The 19,053-nt window shown below is 44.8% G+C and overlaps 4 protein-coding genes and 1 long non-coding RNA gene across 5 annotated transcripts; 3 read left to right on the plus strand and 2 right to left on the minus strand.

Annotated features, from left to right (window-relative positions):
* Positions 1–133: 133 nt before the first annotated feature.
* LOC126325546 (actin-histidine N-methyltransferase-like) lies at positions 134–3,242 on the minus strand. The gene is made up of 5 exons (XM_049995255.1): positions 3,142–3,242; positions 1,280–2,988; positions 508–959; positions 329–409; positions 134–219 (listed from the first exon to the last, which is right to left on the minus strand). The coding sequence occupies exons 1-2, from the start codon at positions 3,236–3,238 to the stop codon at positions 1,496–1,498; spliced, it is 1,590 nt and encodes a 529-aa protein (XP_049851212.1). The 5' UTR covers positions 3,239–3,242; the 3' UTR covers positions 134–219; positions 329–409; positions 508–959; positions 1,280–1,495.
* A 2,436-nt stretch (positions 3,243–5,678) lies between these two features.
* On the minus strand, positions 5,679–6,577 carry LOC126325539 (uncharacterized). Its single transcript, XR_007560157.1, has 3 exons — positions 6,417–6,577; positions 6,172–6,251; positions 5,679–6,043 (listed from the first exon to the last, which is right to left on the minus strand). It is a non-coding gene; the product is annotated as an uncharacterized LOC126325539 (long non-coding RNA).
* Positions 6,578–7,101: 524 nt separating this feature from the next.
* On the plus strand, positions 7,102–9,901 carry LOC126325473 (uncharacterized). Its single transcript, XM_049995176.1, has one exon. It carries the CDS (start codon positions 7,102–7,104, stop codon positions 9,775–9,777), a length of 2,676 nt encoding a protein of 891 aa, XP_049851133.1. The 3' UTR covers positions 9,778–9,901.
* Positions 9,902–12,596: 2,695 nt separating this feature from the next.
* LOC126325540 (signal recognition particle receptor subunit alpha-like) lies at positions 12,597–14,547 on the plus strand. Its single transcript, XM_049995248.1, has 3 exons — positions 12,597–12,740; positions 12,837–12,920; positions 13,008–14,547. Exons 1-3 carry the CDS (start codon positions 12,627–12,629, stop codon positions 14,529–14,531), a joined length of 1,722 nt encoding a protein of 573 aa, XP_049851205.1. The 5' UTR covers positions 12,597–12,626; the 3' UTR covers positions 14,532–14,547.
* Positions 14,548–14,785: 238 nt separating this feature from the next.
* Positions 14,786–18,299, plus strand: LOC126325536 (T-complex protein 1 subunit beta-like). The gene is made up of 5 exons (XM_049995245.1): positions 14,786–14,922; positions 15,063–15,128; positions 15,199–15,439; positions 15,539–15,610; positions 15,702–18,299. Exons 1-5 carry the CDS (start codon positions 14,824–14,826, stop codon positions 16,859–16,861), a joined length of 1,638 nt encoding a protein of 545 aa, XP_049851202.1. The 5' UTR covers positions 14,786–14,823; the 3' UTR covers positions 16,862–18,299.
* The last annotated feature ends 754 nt before the right edge of the window (positions 18,300–19,053 follow it).

Raw genomic sequence — 19,053 nt, forward strand, 5'->3', positions numbered from 1 at the left:
CAAGCAAGATTTCAACAATAGAAACATAAATAAAAGTACCACATGTCAAAGATGCGATCACTTCACTGGAGAGATCCAAATAGGTGCTAGGCAGTATTTTGCTCAACAAAAACCCTATGGCAATTCCAAATGGGGTAGAAATTGAAAATCCCAGGAGGGAGTGCAAAATCCATCTAGTTGCTAAGTTAGAGATCACAAGACTCATCCCCAAGGCAAACCCTAAGCATATGAAAGGAATGTGTATGTGTAAGAATTGAAGCAATAATCGAGGCACTTTGTTGAGCCAAATTTCAAGACCATCTAGAATTACCGAGAAATTTGTACGCACCAGAGAAGAACTTGTGTGAAGCAATCGCGATGAAAATAGTATTGACATCACGATAATTTTTCTCGATCCCCAGTGCAGCACCTGATATATGAAGATAAAAAGCTAGTTGGCTATACTCCTTACAATCGACAATTGACAGCGTGAAGCTTGAAGACAAAGATTTGTAACAACCGGGGTACCTTCTAAAAATGAGTGCATTACCAGTGCTAAAGATAAAAGATATGCTCTTAGTTTAGTAGAGGTGTCTTGTTGCTCATTCTTTGGTCCATCGTCAAAGGGTGAACAATAAGAACAGGATTGGAGCATAACTTGCTCAATGAAAAAGGGTAAAATTATGCCAGCCATGATCAACAGGGATGATATGGGAAAGTGGACGTGACTGTCCAACGAACGAAAACTTTCTATGGTTTCAGGAAGTAAATGAAGGAAAGCTGTTGATAAGAAGATTCCACCTGAGAAGCAATTACCAAACTTGCTAATTAAGGACGTATTAGAACGATAGACGAAGGGGACCAGACTACCAATGAACGCGATTAAGAACAAGACCAACATCAACAGGAATTTGTATTCAAATGAACTACCTGTATCGTAACTTGAGTCTACTGTATCCATGATCCGTAGCGTCAACGTACTTAAAAATGGAATAGGTGAGTTCGTAGAGTGCAGAAAGATAAGCGAATATATATGAGTTAGGCAAAATAAAAAAATACAGGTAAGAGCATGCAGTCCTAGTTTCTGGATTCAGAAACGGATACCTTCAAGAGTTTGGTAAAATAAAAAGTACATGAAAAAATTAACATTATAGGAAGGACAAGAGGTAAATTTATCAAGCAAAACGGTGAATTTGATGTATTAAAATAATGACTGCTTCCCTATTTAACAAGGAGATTGCAAAATCTGAATTTGCTAAGGCCGATCCGTAGCAATGGCTAGTTATCCAAGCGTATGTACCTCTAATTACATGAAAAATGAAGCAATCAAGTAATTATCAAAACCCAGAAAAAAATTTTAACGTTCGTCAAAGGCTTCTGAACGCCATTCACGTTAAAACCGTACAAATGTATTTCTTTTACATAAAATTTTGTTAGAATAACGAGCATGGCTGATCACCGAATATATTACGAATCACTATCTCTGAGGTCTCTACTCCTTCCAGAGTTGTCTGGCTCAGCATGCATCCGAAGCATTTAAACTAAGCGTTAACGAACTTTCAATAATTTTTTTTTGTGTTATAAAAAACAGCGTTAATGCATATTCGATTGGGTCTACTTTCTTGACCTTCTTCAAGTCTGGAACATTTTCGCAGCACTTGGGTGCATTATTTAGTAGTTGCTGACATTTTAGCGAAAGCATTTTCAAAGCCAGTTTTTCGCTGTCCTTTGGCAAAAAAGTTGTTTTTGTGTCAAGTGATTGGGATAAAGTGTCCAGAGTAAGAAGAGACTCGTCATTGCAAACCATGACTCTAAAGAAGAGTAAGCTAGAGGGGGCCAGAGTGTGAGCAAATAGAGGTAGAGTAATGGAACCATCATGATTGAATTCAAATGACAGCTGCTTCAAAAGTTGCTGCTTTTTTTCAAATAAGGGATCAGTTTCAGGAATGGAAGTATAGAAAAGAGTGTAGTCATGAGGATTTTCACAGTCAACAAAGCCCTGATAAAGAAGAAGTTCAGAATTCGAGCGAGGTCCATAGTACATGTAGGCTTGTTCCCCTCTTTCAAAATTTTTCATAGCGAAGAGTTGCAGCGCATCGGCCTCTGAGTCATAATTAGACGTATTTTTTCCATATGCATGATTGAACATGTCATAGCCGGGTACGAGAGCTAAGGTGGTGCGCTCGTTCGAATCATAACCAGGGTTTGGCGAGCATTTGGAGGATTTTGCTATAAAAGTCTGCCTGCTATAAACAGCAGACAAAGCCCAGATAAAAGTGTCGTAAGTGTAGAAATTCTTAGGCATAATATCATGCGTCAAAATAGTCATAAGCGTTTCGTAATAAGCCTTCACGGTTGTACAGAAGACGGAGATAGCTTGTTCAAAGAGAAAGCTTCCTTTTGTTTTTCTAATTTGTTCCAGAGACCAATAATAAATAGTTGAATATTTTTTAGGTAAAGATGCAATGTACGGTTCCCAAAAACTATGACCCAGGTATTTTTCGTAGATGAGTAGAACGGCTAGTTGAATACTCGGAATTTGAGATATGAGACCATCCTGAGTAATTGGCTTTAATTGAGGATATTTTTGAATCAATTCTATCGTCATCATCAAACTTCGAGGTACTTGAATCAAAAGCTCGCCGGCATTAACGGGTCGATTGACAAAAACGCCATTTCCCTCGATGAGCGAAGCGGGAAAGATAGAAATAAGGGATTCCTTGGAAGATAACTTCTGATGCGTAGAATGGCGCGAAGCATCATCGGTTTCACTAGAAAGCTGGGCTACCGAATCGTCAATTTTCGCACCATTCTTTTTAAGCCATCGAACTAGATTTTCCAATGTAGTACCAGACGCACTGTCGCCAGCAGGCTTCGAGGCGTGACTGGAGTTGATTAATTTAAAATGTGGACTTTGTATTTCTCGCAAGGTTTGTAGTTCATTATACATTTCTACAAACTTTGGCCAAACGAGATTGTTGTCAGTGTTGTCATTAAGGGCAATTGCAACTAAATAAAGAGAAAGAATTATCAGAAAATTTCAATAGCCATGTTATAAACACAAGAAAGAAATCGAGTGTCCTAGAGAACGCAATTGAGGTGAGGATTCTGCAAATGCATTCTTCAAAATCAGTGATAAACCCTTGCATAGAAAATGCATACGGCCGTTAACTTTCTCTATCGTCTGGCGAACCAGCTCTTCATGCTGCTGCCTCGCCTTTTCAAGCTCTTTTTGTTTGTATGCGCTTGCCGAGAGCATGACTCAACCTGAAAAAACATGCGGCAAACCGCGACAAAAAGCAAATAATTGGAAGAAAGAAATATAGAGAATATCGGACGCTACATTGGCAGGATAAAAAAATTAAAATTTGAATGCTTTCCGCTTTCATCAAATTTGCTAAAAACAGTGTACAACGACAGCAAGCAGCAACACGAGCCAATTTCGATGGTCGGAGACTTCTGCATTTGAATACCAGTCTTCTTAGAAGTGACATATCTCACAGAGGGTGAAATATTATTCAATGTGAGACCAGATATGCAAGACACTAAAAATTTTTTGTACAGATTTTTCAACCCAGCCAATCTCATATCGATGCACATAAAAGAGGCAGGAGCGTTCAGGGGAGAGGACACGCATAGCCTGATTTTTCAAGCCGTAAAAAAGAAATTATCAAAAACCACACTTGAGATAGGATTATTATATTGTAATTTGTCTATTTTAAATTGGAAGTCGTTTGCAGAAGACAACAGAATTTGTTGTAGCACAAAAAAATTCATACCGTCTTTGCTAATTGACAAATGGACAGAAAAATCGAATCCGGTGTACTCATCAAATTACAGGAAACTGGATTTTCTACACAGCCAGTTGTAAATGTGATGATAAACATGTTTTTTACTGACAAATGCTGGGCAGATCAACAATATAAGCGAAAGGAAAGGCAGTATTTTAACTTGGTAAGCATACGGTTTTTGTCAACCCATTTGAGATAATTCAGAGTTTACACAGAGGAACTGTATGTAGAATCTAAAAATAATAAGGGCATCACATAGCATGTTTTTTAATTCCTTAGATCTTGTTTGCTCAAATCACCTATAACGCCGCAATTTATAACCAACGCAAGGCATACTTGTCATCATTCCGAGCTAATTTGTTGCTGAAAATGTTTCAGCTGCTTTCTGGAAGAATCTATAACGGAGAGTGGATAGAAAATCTGAAGACCGAAAAATAGGCCTAAAAAATAGAATCATAATATTAGTTCAAATCACAGGAGGCATTGTAAGATTCTGCATCAACTATACCAATCTTGTAAACAAGGTGTGTCGTATGTTATGTTAAAAGAAGAGAAGTATTGATATCAAAAAAAAACGATATACAGTTATGTGCGAAAAAGCTTAACATATAAACCAAGGTTTTACAAAAATTTCACAATAAGGTTGGTGGGCTACAATAATCCACAGATGATACCTTTTATGACATACATAAGAATGGAGTAAACACCTCACATGAAATGTTCAAAGGTCTAAATGTATAACTCTCACTTCTGGTAGGTCTTGACTTTTGAAAAGTGCTTTCAGCATGAAATTCAAGCAGCTTTGTTTAATCAAAGTGTACTTTGGATTTTAGAGATGACATGGAATTAGATTAAGGTCACTGTTTTGAATCTATGAAACTATGAAGGGAATTGAGATTACAGGAATAAGAATCAAAATACCATTAAATAGCGCATATTTTCTAATTCGGGTGTTAGCAGAATCGCAGTCTTGGTGAGACCAATCAACAGTGCGTACATGTAGAGTAACAAACTGTTAAGTTTCATCTGATAGGCAGGATTGACTTATGCCTACTGAGTGTGTACGTACTATGTACTATTTTCAAACCTTCTGAAAAGTAATAGAATTTTTAGTGAATCATAGCGAGGAGAATTGCTTGAACAGCAAGTAACATCAAGCAAATGATATGGTACGAGATAGTACCTGGAATTGAAGGATTCTTTACTAAAAATTTTTGCAGAATGCCAATTTAATTATATAGCAAATTCTGAAGTTTTTGTAGGATTGGACTGCGCCATAGAAACGCTGAAAGAATGGCTTAGTTTCACTTGGCACGTCGATAAAATATGGTATAAGGTCTTTCGATTAATTACACTTATTGACTGATTGTTGAGGCAAACCAAAAGACAGCAGAAGGAAACATCCGGTTCAAGGACTAGATCCCTACGTCCAAAGGTTTACTGAAATGCAAGAACTCTTGTAAAAATAAGTCAAATGAAACACCATTTCCGAAAACCAGTCAATATGATGAAGAAGTAAAACACATTTGTCTTATACTAAAGAATCTGCTGAATTACAAAAAAATATTTTAAGGCAGAATAAGGAAAATATCAACAATCTTTAATTCACGCCCTTTATGTTGCAGGGTACCATGTGTGCCATTATGGCAACCGCCAGCTATGACCATACCATTCGGCTGTGGGATGCGAATACTACAAACTGTATTCATACGTTTTCCCACAAAATATCAGTGCGTTCATTGAAAGGATTATTCATTTTTTTGCATCTTCTATATTCATAAGTTTAATCTAATTGTCATTTGGATTTAGCAAGTTAACATGATTACATTAACCCCTACGATAAAATACATTGTTGCAGCTGGAAACCCCAGTGTGAGTTTTTACAGTATCGATACACTTAGTCAAGATGCTGTAGGTAAGGACCGACAAGGCGGATCTTTCTATTAGATAGATGACTAACCAAATGCTAACGCGTGAGCAGAGTTTTTCGTTTAAGGGACACCAAGGCAATGTGACTTCGATTGGGTTCCAAAAATATCAAGAGTGGATGTATACCTGTAGCGAAGATAAAATTGTCGGGATTTGGGATTTGAGATTATCTGAGTGTGTCCAAAACTATCAGCATAAATACAGTATAACATGCGCTACGCTAAACCCTGATCAATCCGAGCTTTTTGTAGGCTCGGAACATGGCATGGTCAGCATTATCAATATAGTAACAGGAAAAATGAGCAACATTTTTTTACCAGAAACTTCAGACATCAGGTCAATATCTATCAATTTGGAGGGCGATAAATGCGTTTGTGTTAACAATAATGGGAAATGTTTTGTATATGCGCTGCCAATATCGGATTTGTCGGCTATGCATTTGGAAAAAAACTTTCAGGCACACGAAACATACATCCTTAAGGCGGTATTTAGTCCGGACTCCAAGCTTTTGGCAACTGCATCGGCCGACACAACGGTCAAAATTTGGGATACCTCAAGTTGGGAAAAAAAAAAAACGTTGTCAGGACATAAACAATGGGTATGGGATTGTGCATTTTCAGTCAATTCGGAATATCTACTATCTGGTGCATCTGATATGGTGGCAAGACTTTGGAGCTTAGAACAGGCAGAGACCATACGGTGCTATTCAGGACATACAGGGAATATAAGCAGTGTCATTTTTTATGACAATTTTTTGACTTTGACGTAATTGTAATGCCCTAAGTTAGACTTTTGTGCCGAGAAATGAGGGAAATTATCCATTTAGGTTGTATTTGACAGACGGCATTGTACAGAGAGCGCAGAGATGCTGTCATTGGTTGCTGTTGTTATCTATAAAATTTTGAAACAATCCTTAAAAAAAATCATCCATTTAGCTAATTTTATTTAATTAGAATTTATTTTATCGAAAATGGCGCCGAATGATGCTGATGTAAAACGCACATCGAGCCTTGATCTTGACGACTTCTCTGATTCCTCCCCTATAAAAAAGTCAAAATTAGAAGAACCATATGAGAGTAAAGGTATACATAGTTGAATTACGTCATTCTATCGCCTTCTTATCTGCATTGCTCATCGACGATTCTTTTCAAATCCACGGCTAGCTTTAAGAAGCTACTTGTTCTACAGAATCTAAGCAAACATATATTCGATTTATCTACTGCCATAATAATTTAACTAAAAGTATGTTTATTCCTGTCCTCCAACTATCGTTATCACGTTAAAATGTACACGCCAATCTGTACACTTAGACAAAGAAAACTTTTCATTGAAGGATGATAAAAAGGCAAAAGAGGAGGCTATCAGAAAGCGAAGAGAAAAACTGGCTGCCTGGAAAAGTAAAATGACCGTACAGTTATCAGTTACGAACGGCCATTCATCTGAGACATCAAAGGTCGAGACTGAAAGTGAAAGTGACAGACCTAGAAAGGTGGAAGTGGAGAGACAGAATGACTCAGACGGTGTTCAGAAAACTGCTTTAAAAGATGAGGTCAACCAAGTGCATGTGGCGCTGCATATGAGAAGCCATCATACTCCGGAAAAAAAAGACTCGAGTCTACTAGAAGATAAAAAATTTAAGCCTACAGGTCTGGCTGATACACCTCAAGCTGAAGTCTCTAAAAAGAAAAGCGGTTCGGAGGCGGATGCATCCTCTGACACAAAGAAAAATGAAGATGAATACGATCCTCTGGATGTATTCATGGCGCAAATAGATGGCGAGGTCAATAAGTTAAAGCAGGAAAGTATTGACAAAGCAAGAATAGAGATGATTTCATCAAGTTTGAATGACGCCTCTTCTGCTTCGAATAAAAATGCACAGGTTGATACGGACTTAGAAGAAGAAGAGGAGACTTTTGACGAGGCCCAAGACAACGATGACATCCAAAAGCTGACAAAAATTTCGACAAAAAAAATGCTTGAGCCTGTAGATCATAGCAAGATTAATTATGCAGAATTTAGAAAGGCATTTTACGTTGAAGTTCCAGAGATAGCCAGTATGACGAATGAAGAAGTGCAGCTTTATCAGGAGCAATTAGAAGGGATAAGAATTCGAGGGCGAGCATGTCCGAGACCTATTAAAACCTTTGCTCAGGCTGGTCTTGCTACCAAGTTACTAGACCGTTTAAAAAAATTCAAATATGAAAAACCAACACCGATTCAAGCCCAGGCCTTGCCGGCTATCATGAGCGGACGGGACGTCATAGGAATAGCGAAAACAGGCTCGGGAAAGACCCTCGCATTTTTACTTCCGATGTTTCGTCATATTCTAGATCAGCCAGACCTTCAGCCAGGGGATGGTCCCATAGGGCTGATCATTGCTCCAACGAGGGAGCTGGCGACTCAAATAAATACGGATATTAGGGAGTTTCAGAGCGCGACGGGAATAACGAGTTGCTGCGCTTACGGGGGAGCCGGAATTGGACAACAAATCAGTGACCTCAAAAGAGGGGTGCACGTCGTAGTCTGCACTCCAGGTCGAATGATTGAGCTTTTATGTACAAATAAGGGACGAGTGACAAATCTGCATCGCGTGACATATTTAGTATTAGATGAAGCTGACAGAATGTTCGACCTTGGCTTTGAGCAGCAGATTTTGCGAATTGTAAACAACATTCGACCCGACCGACAAACAGTGGTTTTCTCAGCGACGTTTCCTCGTCAGGTGGAGGTCGCGGCGAGGCGAATTCTTACAAACCCGCTAGAGATCACCGTTTATGGACGAAATACTGTTTCTAATACAATAGAACAGATTATAGAAGTCAGAGAGCACAGCGCCAAGTTCAGAAGACTTATGGATCTCATCAGTGATTGGTATGACAAGGGCAGTATACTCATATTTGCGGATAGACAGGAATCGGTCGATGCGCTCTTTCACAACTTGATCAAATCCGGGTACAATTGTATGTCTTTTCACAGCGGCAAAGAACAAATGGATCGAGATGAAGCTATTCAGGCGTTCAAAAATGGGACGATCAAAATTCTCATCGCGACATCCGCTGCTTCGAGAGGTCTGGACGTTCCTAATCTCCGCTTGGTTATAAACTATGATGTACCCAATCACTTGGAGGATTACGTTCATCGAGTAGGACGCACAGGAAGGGCCGGTAAGCCAGGAACGGCGGTTACGTTCATTGACCCCGTTGCAGAGGAGCAATATGCGGGGGACCTTGTTCGAGCTTTGAAAGATGCGAACAATCCAATTCCACCAGAGCTGGATCAACTGGCCAAGAATTTTGAAGAAAAGATGAAAAAAGGGCTAGCCAAGAGACATCGATCAGGATTCGACACAGGAAAAGGGTTCTCGTTTACTGAAGAAGAGGACAAGCTGCGCAAAGCAGCTCAATATACGTCTCAGAAGCACTTTGCTAGCGAGCTTGCCGAAGATTTGGTTGACACGGACAACGAGGAGGAAGGAGAAGATGAAGACGGTGTGAAAATGACAACTAAGAAAGAAGAGGACAAAAAGAGATTCTCGTCTCCAGGCCAAGCAATGCCTGGAGGTGTGGGTAGCGGCGGTCACAAGGCAAGCTACGGTAGTGGACAAGGGCATGCCTCTTCCGGTCAGGCATACGGCGGAACTGCCGAAGCCGAGAATATGATGCCCGGTTTACGTGCGGCATCTGCAAAGGTTAAACAATTACTGGCGTCGAAAAGTGCATTGGGGAGTTTGGAGGCCGACGGCCAAAGGTTTTCCAAACCAATCGAAGTTCATTACGACACGGAGATTGACATTAATGATTTTCCTCAAAATGTAAGGTGGAAGGTCACCCACAAAGACGCATTGGCGGATATTATAGAGTTCACTGGCTGTGCCATCACAGCGAAGGGAATATTCGTCGAGCCGGGAAAGCCAGTTCCGCCAAATGAACGAAAGCTCTACCTTTCGATCGAGGGACCGACCCAAGAGGATGTGAACAATGCAAGGGCAGAAATCAAAAGAATATTGGAGGAGTCTATGTCGTCCGTTGCTATGAGGGGTGAAAGGCCGATTGGCAGATATTCAGTATTAGAAAATTGAGGTACATTGTGGAATAACGTTTGCAGAGAGGGCATAGAGACGTGAAAACACGAGGCGAGCATTTGCAGCAAGGAGGAACCATCAGTTGCCCATTCTCACGACAGTTCAGAAAAATTAGGACGGTTTTGAGTGCATCATAAGAGCGGATGCAAGGCTGAAAATATGGCATTGTGTAAAATTTTTTTGTTGAGTCGACGATGTTCACATTGCTTCATGGGCATTGGAATTGCATATGGTTTGAAGGCATGCTCAAGGGGCAAAATTTAAATGCTGTAAAAATGTTCGTTGGCAAAATTGCGATCAAACGTTTTCCAGCGTGTTTCGTCTGTGCGATAGACCCAGTGCTCAAGAGTGGGAATTGCTTCGTAGGTACAAGACAAACAACACTTTTTTCTTTGTCTTGGACCGGCTATTGGATTGTCTTATCAGAACCCGAGATTTATAAGGGTGAAGAAAAATTTCGAGAATTTTCTCGTTCAGGCCAGGCAAATAGCGCTTTGTCTCGAAGGGGGTGATTCGCACGAGAAGGGCACGTAGGAAACGTGGACGAATCGTTTGATAGGCAAAAACTGGCGCCATCGAAAATGTGGACCGCGCAAACTTGGTGCGCCAATAGCCTCGAAAAAAGAAAATTAAGTACAATGAAAGGCGTGGAAACATGAGCTGGGCAAATAATTAGAAAAAAAGCTGTATTTTTTTAAGGGTTTATCTGTTCATATGACAGGCGGCTGGCCCGACACAGAATGTACAGGTTGTGCACTATGATACGAGTTATGGGGACCAGAGAGTACCCGAAAGACTTGAAGTTTCTCTCCGACAAAAAGGTTCGCGTCTTCACCAGACAAGAGTACAAACAGGCAACGCTGGACGATGGGAAGCAAATGGCAAATTTGAATTACCTTGAGAACGATAATTCCATATTTGAGGCAACTATTTCAGATAAAAGCAGATCTGAAGAGGTAACCAAGCCAAGTATGGATAGGGGGAAAGCAGTGAGGCCCATGAATGAAAGCCGGTTACATTTTAAAACAAAGTATTACCTTTGGGAACAACTAAAGACGACGAATGCGCTTAGTATCATTAAGATGTGCAACACTACTCACAACCTACATGCGCCAAGTGTTGGCCCATTTTGGAGTTGTACGCAGACGTGTATGGTCGAAAACTGGATTGTGAGCTGGGATGAAGTAAAAATGGAATACAACATGAAGGCAGCTGGCAAATTTGACGTGGCTATATTGCAGTCGGTACCAGATAGTAGCAAGCAGGTAGAAAACAGGGATGGGCGGTCGGACAAGTTGATTCGAGGTGAAGTGTGCCGAAATAGTGCAACGTTATCTAGTTTAGATAAGGGGTCCAAATCTATAAAATGCGTAGTCGAAGTCCTCAACAAATCGCCGATGGCCCCGTCGAAGATTTCTCATTTGCAGCGCAAAGGAATAAAGTGGATTGAAGTTCAAGCGCACTTGAACCTATACAATCCCGCGAATTGTGCAGCACTGTCTGAAAAAAACGATGAAAAGCTAGAATTTCACGTACAGCTGCCCATTGGAAAACTGCAACGTCTTCATCTGCCCTTTGGGTGGAAGGCAGGAACCCCACTTTTGGTAAAGAGATCTTCAGATGGAGACTGGACATGCCCTATATGTCAGCTAGGACACGATGGCATCGTTTTCGAAAGCATTGCCGCGATTATTGACGTTTACGGCTCGTCGCCGGCCAAAAATGGTTATGCCAAAATAACAAGGTATGTATACGGAATTTATTCGCGGCAATTGTCGAATCTGGAATCCGCTTTCCAGCGGCGCTCGAAGCATCTGTATTTGGTTGAGGCGACTCAGAAGATATCCATAGGACCTTTCGGCGTCAATACCGTGAATGGTGAGGGGTTTCTGGTAGCGACTACGCACAACACAACTCACAGTGAAAAGAGGGATTTTGACTACCTCTTTGCGTATTACAAGAAGCTCTTGGATCTGTTCGCTTCTGATAAGCTGATTGTTGACATAAAGCTGGAATGGCCAGGTGAACGGATAAAGGAATTTTTTCAGAAAAGAGATAGGCTGGCAAGTCTAGTGGGAGTTGAAAATATGAACAACGTTTACAGCGTGTTTCCTAGCATATCTAGAATTTTAGACTATTCGTATCAATATGATCATAGAAAGGAGCAGTGGGTTAAATCGAAAGTGAGAGAGAAGCCGTGAAATTCGCGTGTAGTACGAGAATATTGTATGCCTCTATTCTCAGAAAAATCGCAGTCGTTCGTTGTAGGTGTATGATATAAATAGTCAGATATACAGTTGTTGTTCGTTTTATTCTCAAAATGACGTTTTGTCTTTGTTGGTGTAGGTATATGAGAGACAACGGAAGTCTGCGCCTCTCGCTGCGATAACTAAGGCCGATGGATCTGCGTTGCGCTGAAAAATTTTTTTGAAATGCTGAATTGAAAATACACAGGCGCCGAAAGTGCGGCTGAGACGGGGATTGCGGTTCGAGTTTACCAGCGGTTGAAGGGGTTGCATCTGATGCAGAGTTGAAGGCTGTGAGGGGAAACGGAGTTGAGAAGACGGTTTAAAAGCCAGTTCGGGTTATCGCGAAAATGATTAATTTGCGTTCAGGATGAAATAGGCAGAGAGGACAGAGACGCGGTGATCGGTAGAGTTCAAATTGAAGTGGCCGGACAAAGACAGTTTGAATCTCTGGGCTTCGCAGACGACAGACACTGGGGGCATTAGGTGCCGCGAATAGCGAAGGGGGCCCGGATTCTTTAAAATGCGTCTTGCGCTTATTGACTTTTCAATGTTCAGAGTATCAGTTTTGCTCTGACTTTGCACGCTGCAAAAAAGTCAATGTTGGAAAACTTTTTAATTTTTTCAAAGGGTGGTGTCGTTATATATGAATGCGCTTTTGCGGTCGTTGAGGGGAATCCAGTGAACGAGCTGATAGACCGGGTGTTGATAGAGGTGTGTTTCGTTGGCGCGCGGCACTGGCTTTTGGGGGGGGTGGAGCGGTTGCGTTTGTGTATTCGAAATTTGCGGTAATTGACATGTTTTAAAAAGGGTCAGCTGGATCAAGACAGTTACTCTAATTCGAGATACGTGTTGTATTGGAAGTTGCTGAATGAGTATGATTTGATATTAGTGGTTCGTATTAGGAAAGAGGGCTAGAGGGGGTTTGCTCGTTTAGAGATTTTTTTGACATGGTGAGCTTGCACGTGCGGGAATAAGTAGGCGGTGTGTTTGAAGTTGTTGCAAAAGTCGATTCACTATGCGAAGGAGCTGCTGGAGGAGGTGGCGAGCGAGGTGTTGGCCTTATATGGGGAGAGGTTGAGGAAGGAGGCGTTGGAGACGGGGCTGAGGAGTGGCGTAGGCGGGGCGTTGGAGGGGTACGATTTGAAGTTTAGAGAGACGCTGGAAGTGGTGAGGAAGAGAGCGAATGAGAGGAGGTGCGCTCAAAAGGTGATTACGGCTTTTTGGGACACGCCGAAGGGTCAGGAAATTATAAAAAATCGAGACCAGGGCGAAAAAAAGGGGAAGGTGGGTAAGGGCAAGAAGGAGCCGAAGGGGGCCGAAAAAAAGAGAGGAGGGGTGACGAGTAGGTCTAAGAAGTCGAGGAACTGGAACGGCGAGGAGGCGTCGATAGAAGAGCTCAGTAGGTGTGATCTGAAGGACGTGGTTGAAGATGAATTATTGGAAGAAAGAAAAGCAGAGGAGAGACAAGTTCATGCGGATGCGATAGAGGCGGATTTGAAAGCGAGTGATACTGAATCGGATGAGGGAGAGGAGCAGCAGGCGGGCGAGTCGTTGGTGCAGACGGAGAAGAGAGGCCTGCTTGGTGGTATATTTGGTTACGTTAAAAATTTGACACAGAAGGAGCTCACTCCGGAGTTGCTGGCGCCTACGCTCGAGCAGATCCGGATGCATCTCATATCGAAGAACATTGCGCCAGAAGTTGCTAGACGTCTTTGTAAGAGTGTGGAGCAGTCTCTGGTGGGAGAGGTTCACGGGAGTTTCAATAGTTTGAAAAAGACAGTGAGAGGAGCTATGTGTGAAGTTTTGACTAGGATTTTGACGTCGAAGAAGGAAGTTAACATACCTCGGCAGGTAGAGGAGGCGAGGCGAGAAAGGAGGCCCTTTTCGATCGTTTTTGTGGGCGTTAATGGAGTGGGGAAGTCGACTTCGCTGGCTAAGGTGTGCAGGTGGATGCTCAGGCTGAAGTACAAAGTGATGATTGCGGCATGCGACACGTTCCGATCGGGGGCGATTGAGCAGTTGAGGACGCATTCGAAGGCATTGGATGTTCCGCTTTATGCCCAGGGATACGGAAAGAACGCTGGAAGCATTGCTCTGCAGGCCATCTTGAAGGCGAAGGAAGAGGGGATTGACGTGGTGCTGATTGATACGGCTGGAAGAATGCAAGACAATGCGCCACTGATGAGTGCGCTGACGAATCTGGTCGAGGTCAGCAACCCGGATTTGATTTTGTTCGTGGGAGAGACGTCGGTGGGAAACGATTCGCTGGATCAGTTGACGAAATTCGACCGTGTACTGAAAGGAAATGAGAAAAACCCGAGATCGATAGACGGAATCATATTAACGAAATTCGACATCGTGGACGATAAAGTGGGAACGGCAATATCCATAGTGTACTCTAGCGAAATCCCGATTGTACTGGTGGGGACCGGACAGAACTACGAGGACATCCGCGCGCTGAACGTGAAGCAGGCCGTAGGGTTTCTGATGGATGGGAAATAAAGGAACAGTTCTTTGAGTTGTTTTTTTCGATTTCGGGGGGGAAAGGAAAAGGTTCGAAAGAGGCTACTGCGAGAAGGTGAGGTTGGGGTGCCGAGCAGTTGGAGCCTTTCGGACGAATGAGTTCGTCGAACCGGCGAAGAGGAGTTCTCGATTTATTTTCGACGGCGGGTCGGGGATGAGAAAGATTTCACCGGAGCGCAAAAAAAAAAAAAAAAAAGGCTGAACAGAAAAGTGCTGACAAAGTTACCCAATTGTTTCTGTTCTAACAAAGGAGATACTGTCATCTGTCGTGATGAATATCCCCTCTTTGAATGAGGGCAATGAAAGCCTACAGCAGTTCCGTCTGTTCAACCAGATGGCATCGGAAGAGAAGGGAGATGGTGCTAGAATGGTGCGTGGCAGAACGAGGTTGAAGGAGCCGTCGAATGGGGTGCATTTGAGGAAAAGAGTTTACGAAGCTCTGCAGCTGAGAGGTTTGATGAACGTGTCTAATTTTTTTTCTTTTCGGTTTGATCTCTTGGTCGGCTAAAGACGTTTTTCGTGGGCGCGATAGCCATGGGCGACCTTGTGAAGAGTACCCTGGGGCCGAAGGGGATGGTATGAGAGCGAAGAGGCGCTTCGAAGGTGGGGGAGGCGATTAGAAGGGAAATTAACTTTTTTGATGCAGCACAAAATTCTAGTTTCGTCTGGCCAGCAGGGGGAAGTGTCCGTGACCAACGACGGCGCGACCATTCTGAAATCTATCAACACAAGCAACCCCGCAGCAAAGGTGCTCATAGACATCGCGAAGACGCAGGACACCGAGGTCGGAGATGGCACAACAAGCGTTACCATATTTTGCGCCGAGTTGCTGAGAGAGGCAGAGAGATTGTGCACACAAAAGATTCACCCACAAACGATTATTGCAGGTACAGTGACGGCGGTTCGATTCCGATCGACGTCCCCTTTTTTTTTTCCTTTCTGCTGTCCATACTAAAAGTTGGTTTCGCTGCGCCTCGCTCTGCAAGGCTGGAGAATCGCTACTCAGGTGGCTCACGAAGCACTCGAGGCCTCGGCGAAGGACAACAGCAAGGATCCAGGTACGCGCGAGTTTTGTCGATGGCCGTTCGAGACCGCTAGAGGCTTGCATGAATTTCGCTAACTGGCACTTCCTGAACTCTCTCTCTCTAGAGCGATTCAAGCGCGATTTGATGAACATCGCTCGAACGACGCTGAGCTCCAAGGTGCTGGGAGGAACATACAAGGAAATGTTCGCTGAGATGGCGGTGCAGGCCGTCATGCGCCTCAACGGATCGACGGACCTCGAGATGATCCACGTGATCAAGAAGCCCGGAGAGTCGCTGGCCAAGTCGTTTTTGGACGAGGGATTTATTTTGGAAAAGAAGATTGGCGTTGGACAGCCGAAGAGGATAGAAAAGGCGAAAATTTTGATAGCCAACACCCCGATGGACACCGACAAAATAAAGATATTCGGGTCCAGTTTGAAAGTAGACAGCACCGAACAGCTAGCTAAGATAGAGAATGCCGAGCGGGATCGAATGCTTGAAAAATGCAAAAAAATTAGAGACCACAACATCAATTGCTTTATCAATCGGCAGCTGATCTACAATTTGCCGGAGCAGTACTTCGCGGACCACGGGATTATGGCCATAGAGCACGCCGACTTCGAGGGTGTGGAGAGACTGGCTCTAGTCACCGGGGGAGAGATCGTCTCGACGTTCGATTCCCCGAGCGAGGCCAAGCTAGGATATTGCGACTCAATCGAAGAAATCATGATAGGAGAAGACAAAGTTATCCGATTTTCCGGCGTCAAGAAGAGCGAGGCGTGCACTATTGTCCTGCGGGGCGGAACCAAGCAAATTTTAGACGAGGCCGAGCGATCCCTGCACGACGCCCTCTGCGTGCTGGCCCACACGGCTGCAAACGACCATCGCGTGGTACTGGGTGCCGGGTGTAGCGAAATGGTCATGGCGAACGCAGTCGAGGAGTTGGCGAAGAAGACTCCAGGAAAAAAGGCCATGGCCATCGAGTCATTCGCGACCGCTCTGAGAATGATTCCAACCATCATCGCCGACAACGCGGGGTATGACTCCGGTGAACTCGTCTCCAAGCTGAGAGCCGCGCACTATAACGGAGATACCACGGCGGGGCTGAGCATGAGCAACGGCGGGGAGATCGCGGACGTTGAAAAGCTGGGCGTCTTGGAGTCGTTCAAGCTGAAGAGCCAGGTCTTGAAATCTGCGGCAGAAGCGGCAGAAATGATTCTCAGGGTCGACGAGTTGGTCACGGCGCCTCCGCGCCCTAGGAAAAAAGACCCGCGTCTAGGATAAACGAAAAAAAAAAAAAAAAAGAGAAAAAAAAAAGAGAAAAAAAAGCAGCGGTTCCGCCAAGTCCTAAATTCACAAAAATGGAGGGCGAGTAAAAAGTACTTAAACAGGGGTCATCAACGGCGCCCTTTCATTTTTGTGCGAAAGAGGCCTTATTTTTTTTTTTTAGAAATAGTTGACGTATGTACTTTTTTTTCTTGCGGCGCTTCGTCTTGGCCTTCCGGACGGCGGTGGGCGCCAGGGCCAGAGGTTCTTCCTCGAGGAGGTCGAAGTCGGACCAAGTCTTGTCGCGGAATTTCGAGGCGAGTTCGGAGAGCTTGGACTCCAGGATTGCCCGCCTCGGCTCGGGAATTGACGAGAGCGCTTGATCGAGCGTCGTCGTGTGGTCGTTGGCGGGGGAGAGTCGAGACGAGGACCGCGCGGACTCCGGTCCGGGGTCCCCTCCCTGGGCGACGTAGCAGGAAGTGGTGCCGGAATGTCGCGCCGCGTGAGATAGCTCGCGAACGGCTCCGAGGACGTCACCTAAGTGAAACAGGCAAAATGCGAGGTTGTAGTGGGCTTCCGACACCTTCGATTCGAGGAGCTGGCGCTCGATGTCAGTCAAGAGCGGCTCATCGGCGGAAGCGCAGGATAGAACAAGTTTGAGCCTCTGCAGACAGAGGAGATGAGCTTCTTTCTGCTCGGTAACCAGCTTCGAGGCGTTCTCTTGTTTCAGCTCGCGGTAATAACTCAAAAAATCGAAAGAGTCGTTGCGCTTCGCGTAATCGACCAACCGCCGCAGGGAGCCCAGCGCCTCCTCGACCATGCCGCCCTTCATGCAGCAGTACGCTCTGTTCACCAGGAAAGAGCAAACCAGGACGTGGTCAGATGGATTGGACAGCTCAATCGCGCGTCGCAAATACTCGGCCGCCTCGCAATATTCACTTGCCAAAGAACCCTTCTCTACCAACTTCATCGCCTGTCTCTGATAACACGCCAGCAGGCTATTCGCGCATTTCGCGCGGTCGAACCGGTGCTCCGGATGCGCCTCGGCAAGCTCGAGAGACCTCTCGAACCCCCCAATCGCGGCCTCCCAGTCGCCATGACGAGCCAATATCTCACCCAACATAAAATGCGACTGGGGCTGCGTCGGGTCCAGTCTGATCGCCGCGTCCATCTCCCTCACCGCAAATTCCACGTTCCCCCTCATGCTGTAGCACGACGCCAAATTCTGACGAACCAAAACTTGGTCCGGCGCAATCTCTCTCGCCCGCCTGTAATGGTACAACGCCTGGTCGCACAAATTCTCCTCCATCAACAACGACCCCAGCGCCGTGTGACTCTCCACGTGCTCCGGATTAATCTCCAACGCGCGCGCGTAGTGAAATCTAGCGCGGTTCAAATCGCCTAACTCCTCTTCACTAATGTACGCCAACTGATAGTGAGCCACCTCGTTCCTCCCCGTCCTATCCTGGCTAATCGCCCTCCTCAAATAATTCAACGCAACTCCCACCCGCTCTCTCTCCCCTCTCCCACACTCCTCCCCCACCTTCTCCCTCAGTCGACCAACCATCTCCTCGTCCGCGTCGTAATACGCCAAAACTGCCAAATTCGTGTACGACTCTGTATTGTCCGGGCAATGCTCAATCGACTCCTCGTACAGACGAATCGCCCCCTCCAAATCCCCCCCCTCAAAATGACACCTCCTAGCCCTCAAAAAACAACCAACCGACCTCGCCACCCTCAACGCCCTCCCAAGCACCTCAACCACCTCCTCCAACCGACCCGCCAACAACAAATACTGCGCATACCTCCTCAATAACCCCAAATCCTTGCTCAAACCCACCTCCACGTCCCTCCTAAACTCCGCCAAACGAACCCGAACCTCCTCCCTCTCCTCCTCACTCAATTCAACCCTCGCTCTCCTCTCCACCTCGCTCCGAAACCTCTCGCTCCCCGCACACCGCCTCGCGCTCTCCTCCGCCAACTCCAGCAACCACTCCAACTCCCCCACCTCACCCTCCCCCCCCTCCAACGAACCCATCACTCGCAATATCAACATCACCAAGTCAAACCTCAAACCCCTGCTCCTCGGCCGACCCTCCACCAACCTCAACTGCTCCCTCACCAAATCACGACCGCCACCACTCCCCAACAACCTCCACTTCTCCCTCACCAAATCGCCGCTCCTCACTGCGCAAAACCCACGCCGCGCG

This window comes from Schistocerca gregaria, unplaced genomic scaffold (genome assembly GCF_023897955.1).
Source record: "Schistocerca gregaria isolate iqSchGreg1 unplaced genomic scaffold, iqSchGreg1.2 ptg000925l, whole genome shotgun sequence".
Lineage (NCBI taxonomy): Eukaryota > Metazoa > Arthropoda > Insecta > Orthoptera > Acrididae > Schistocerca > Schistocerca gregaria.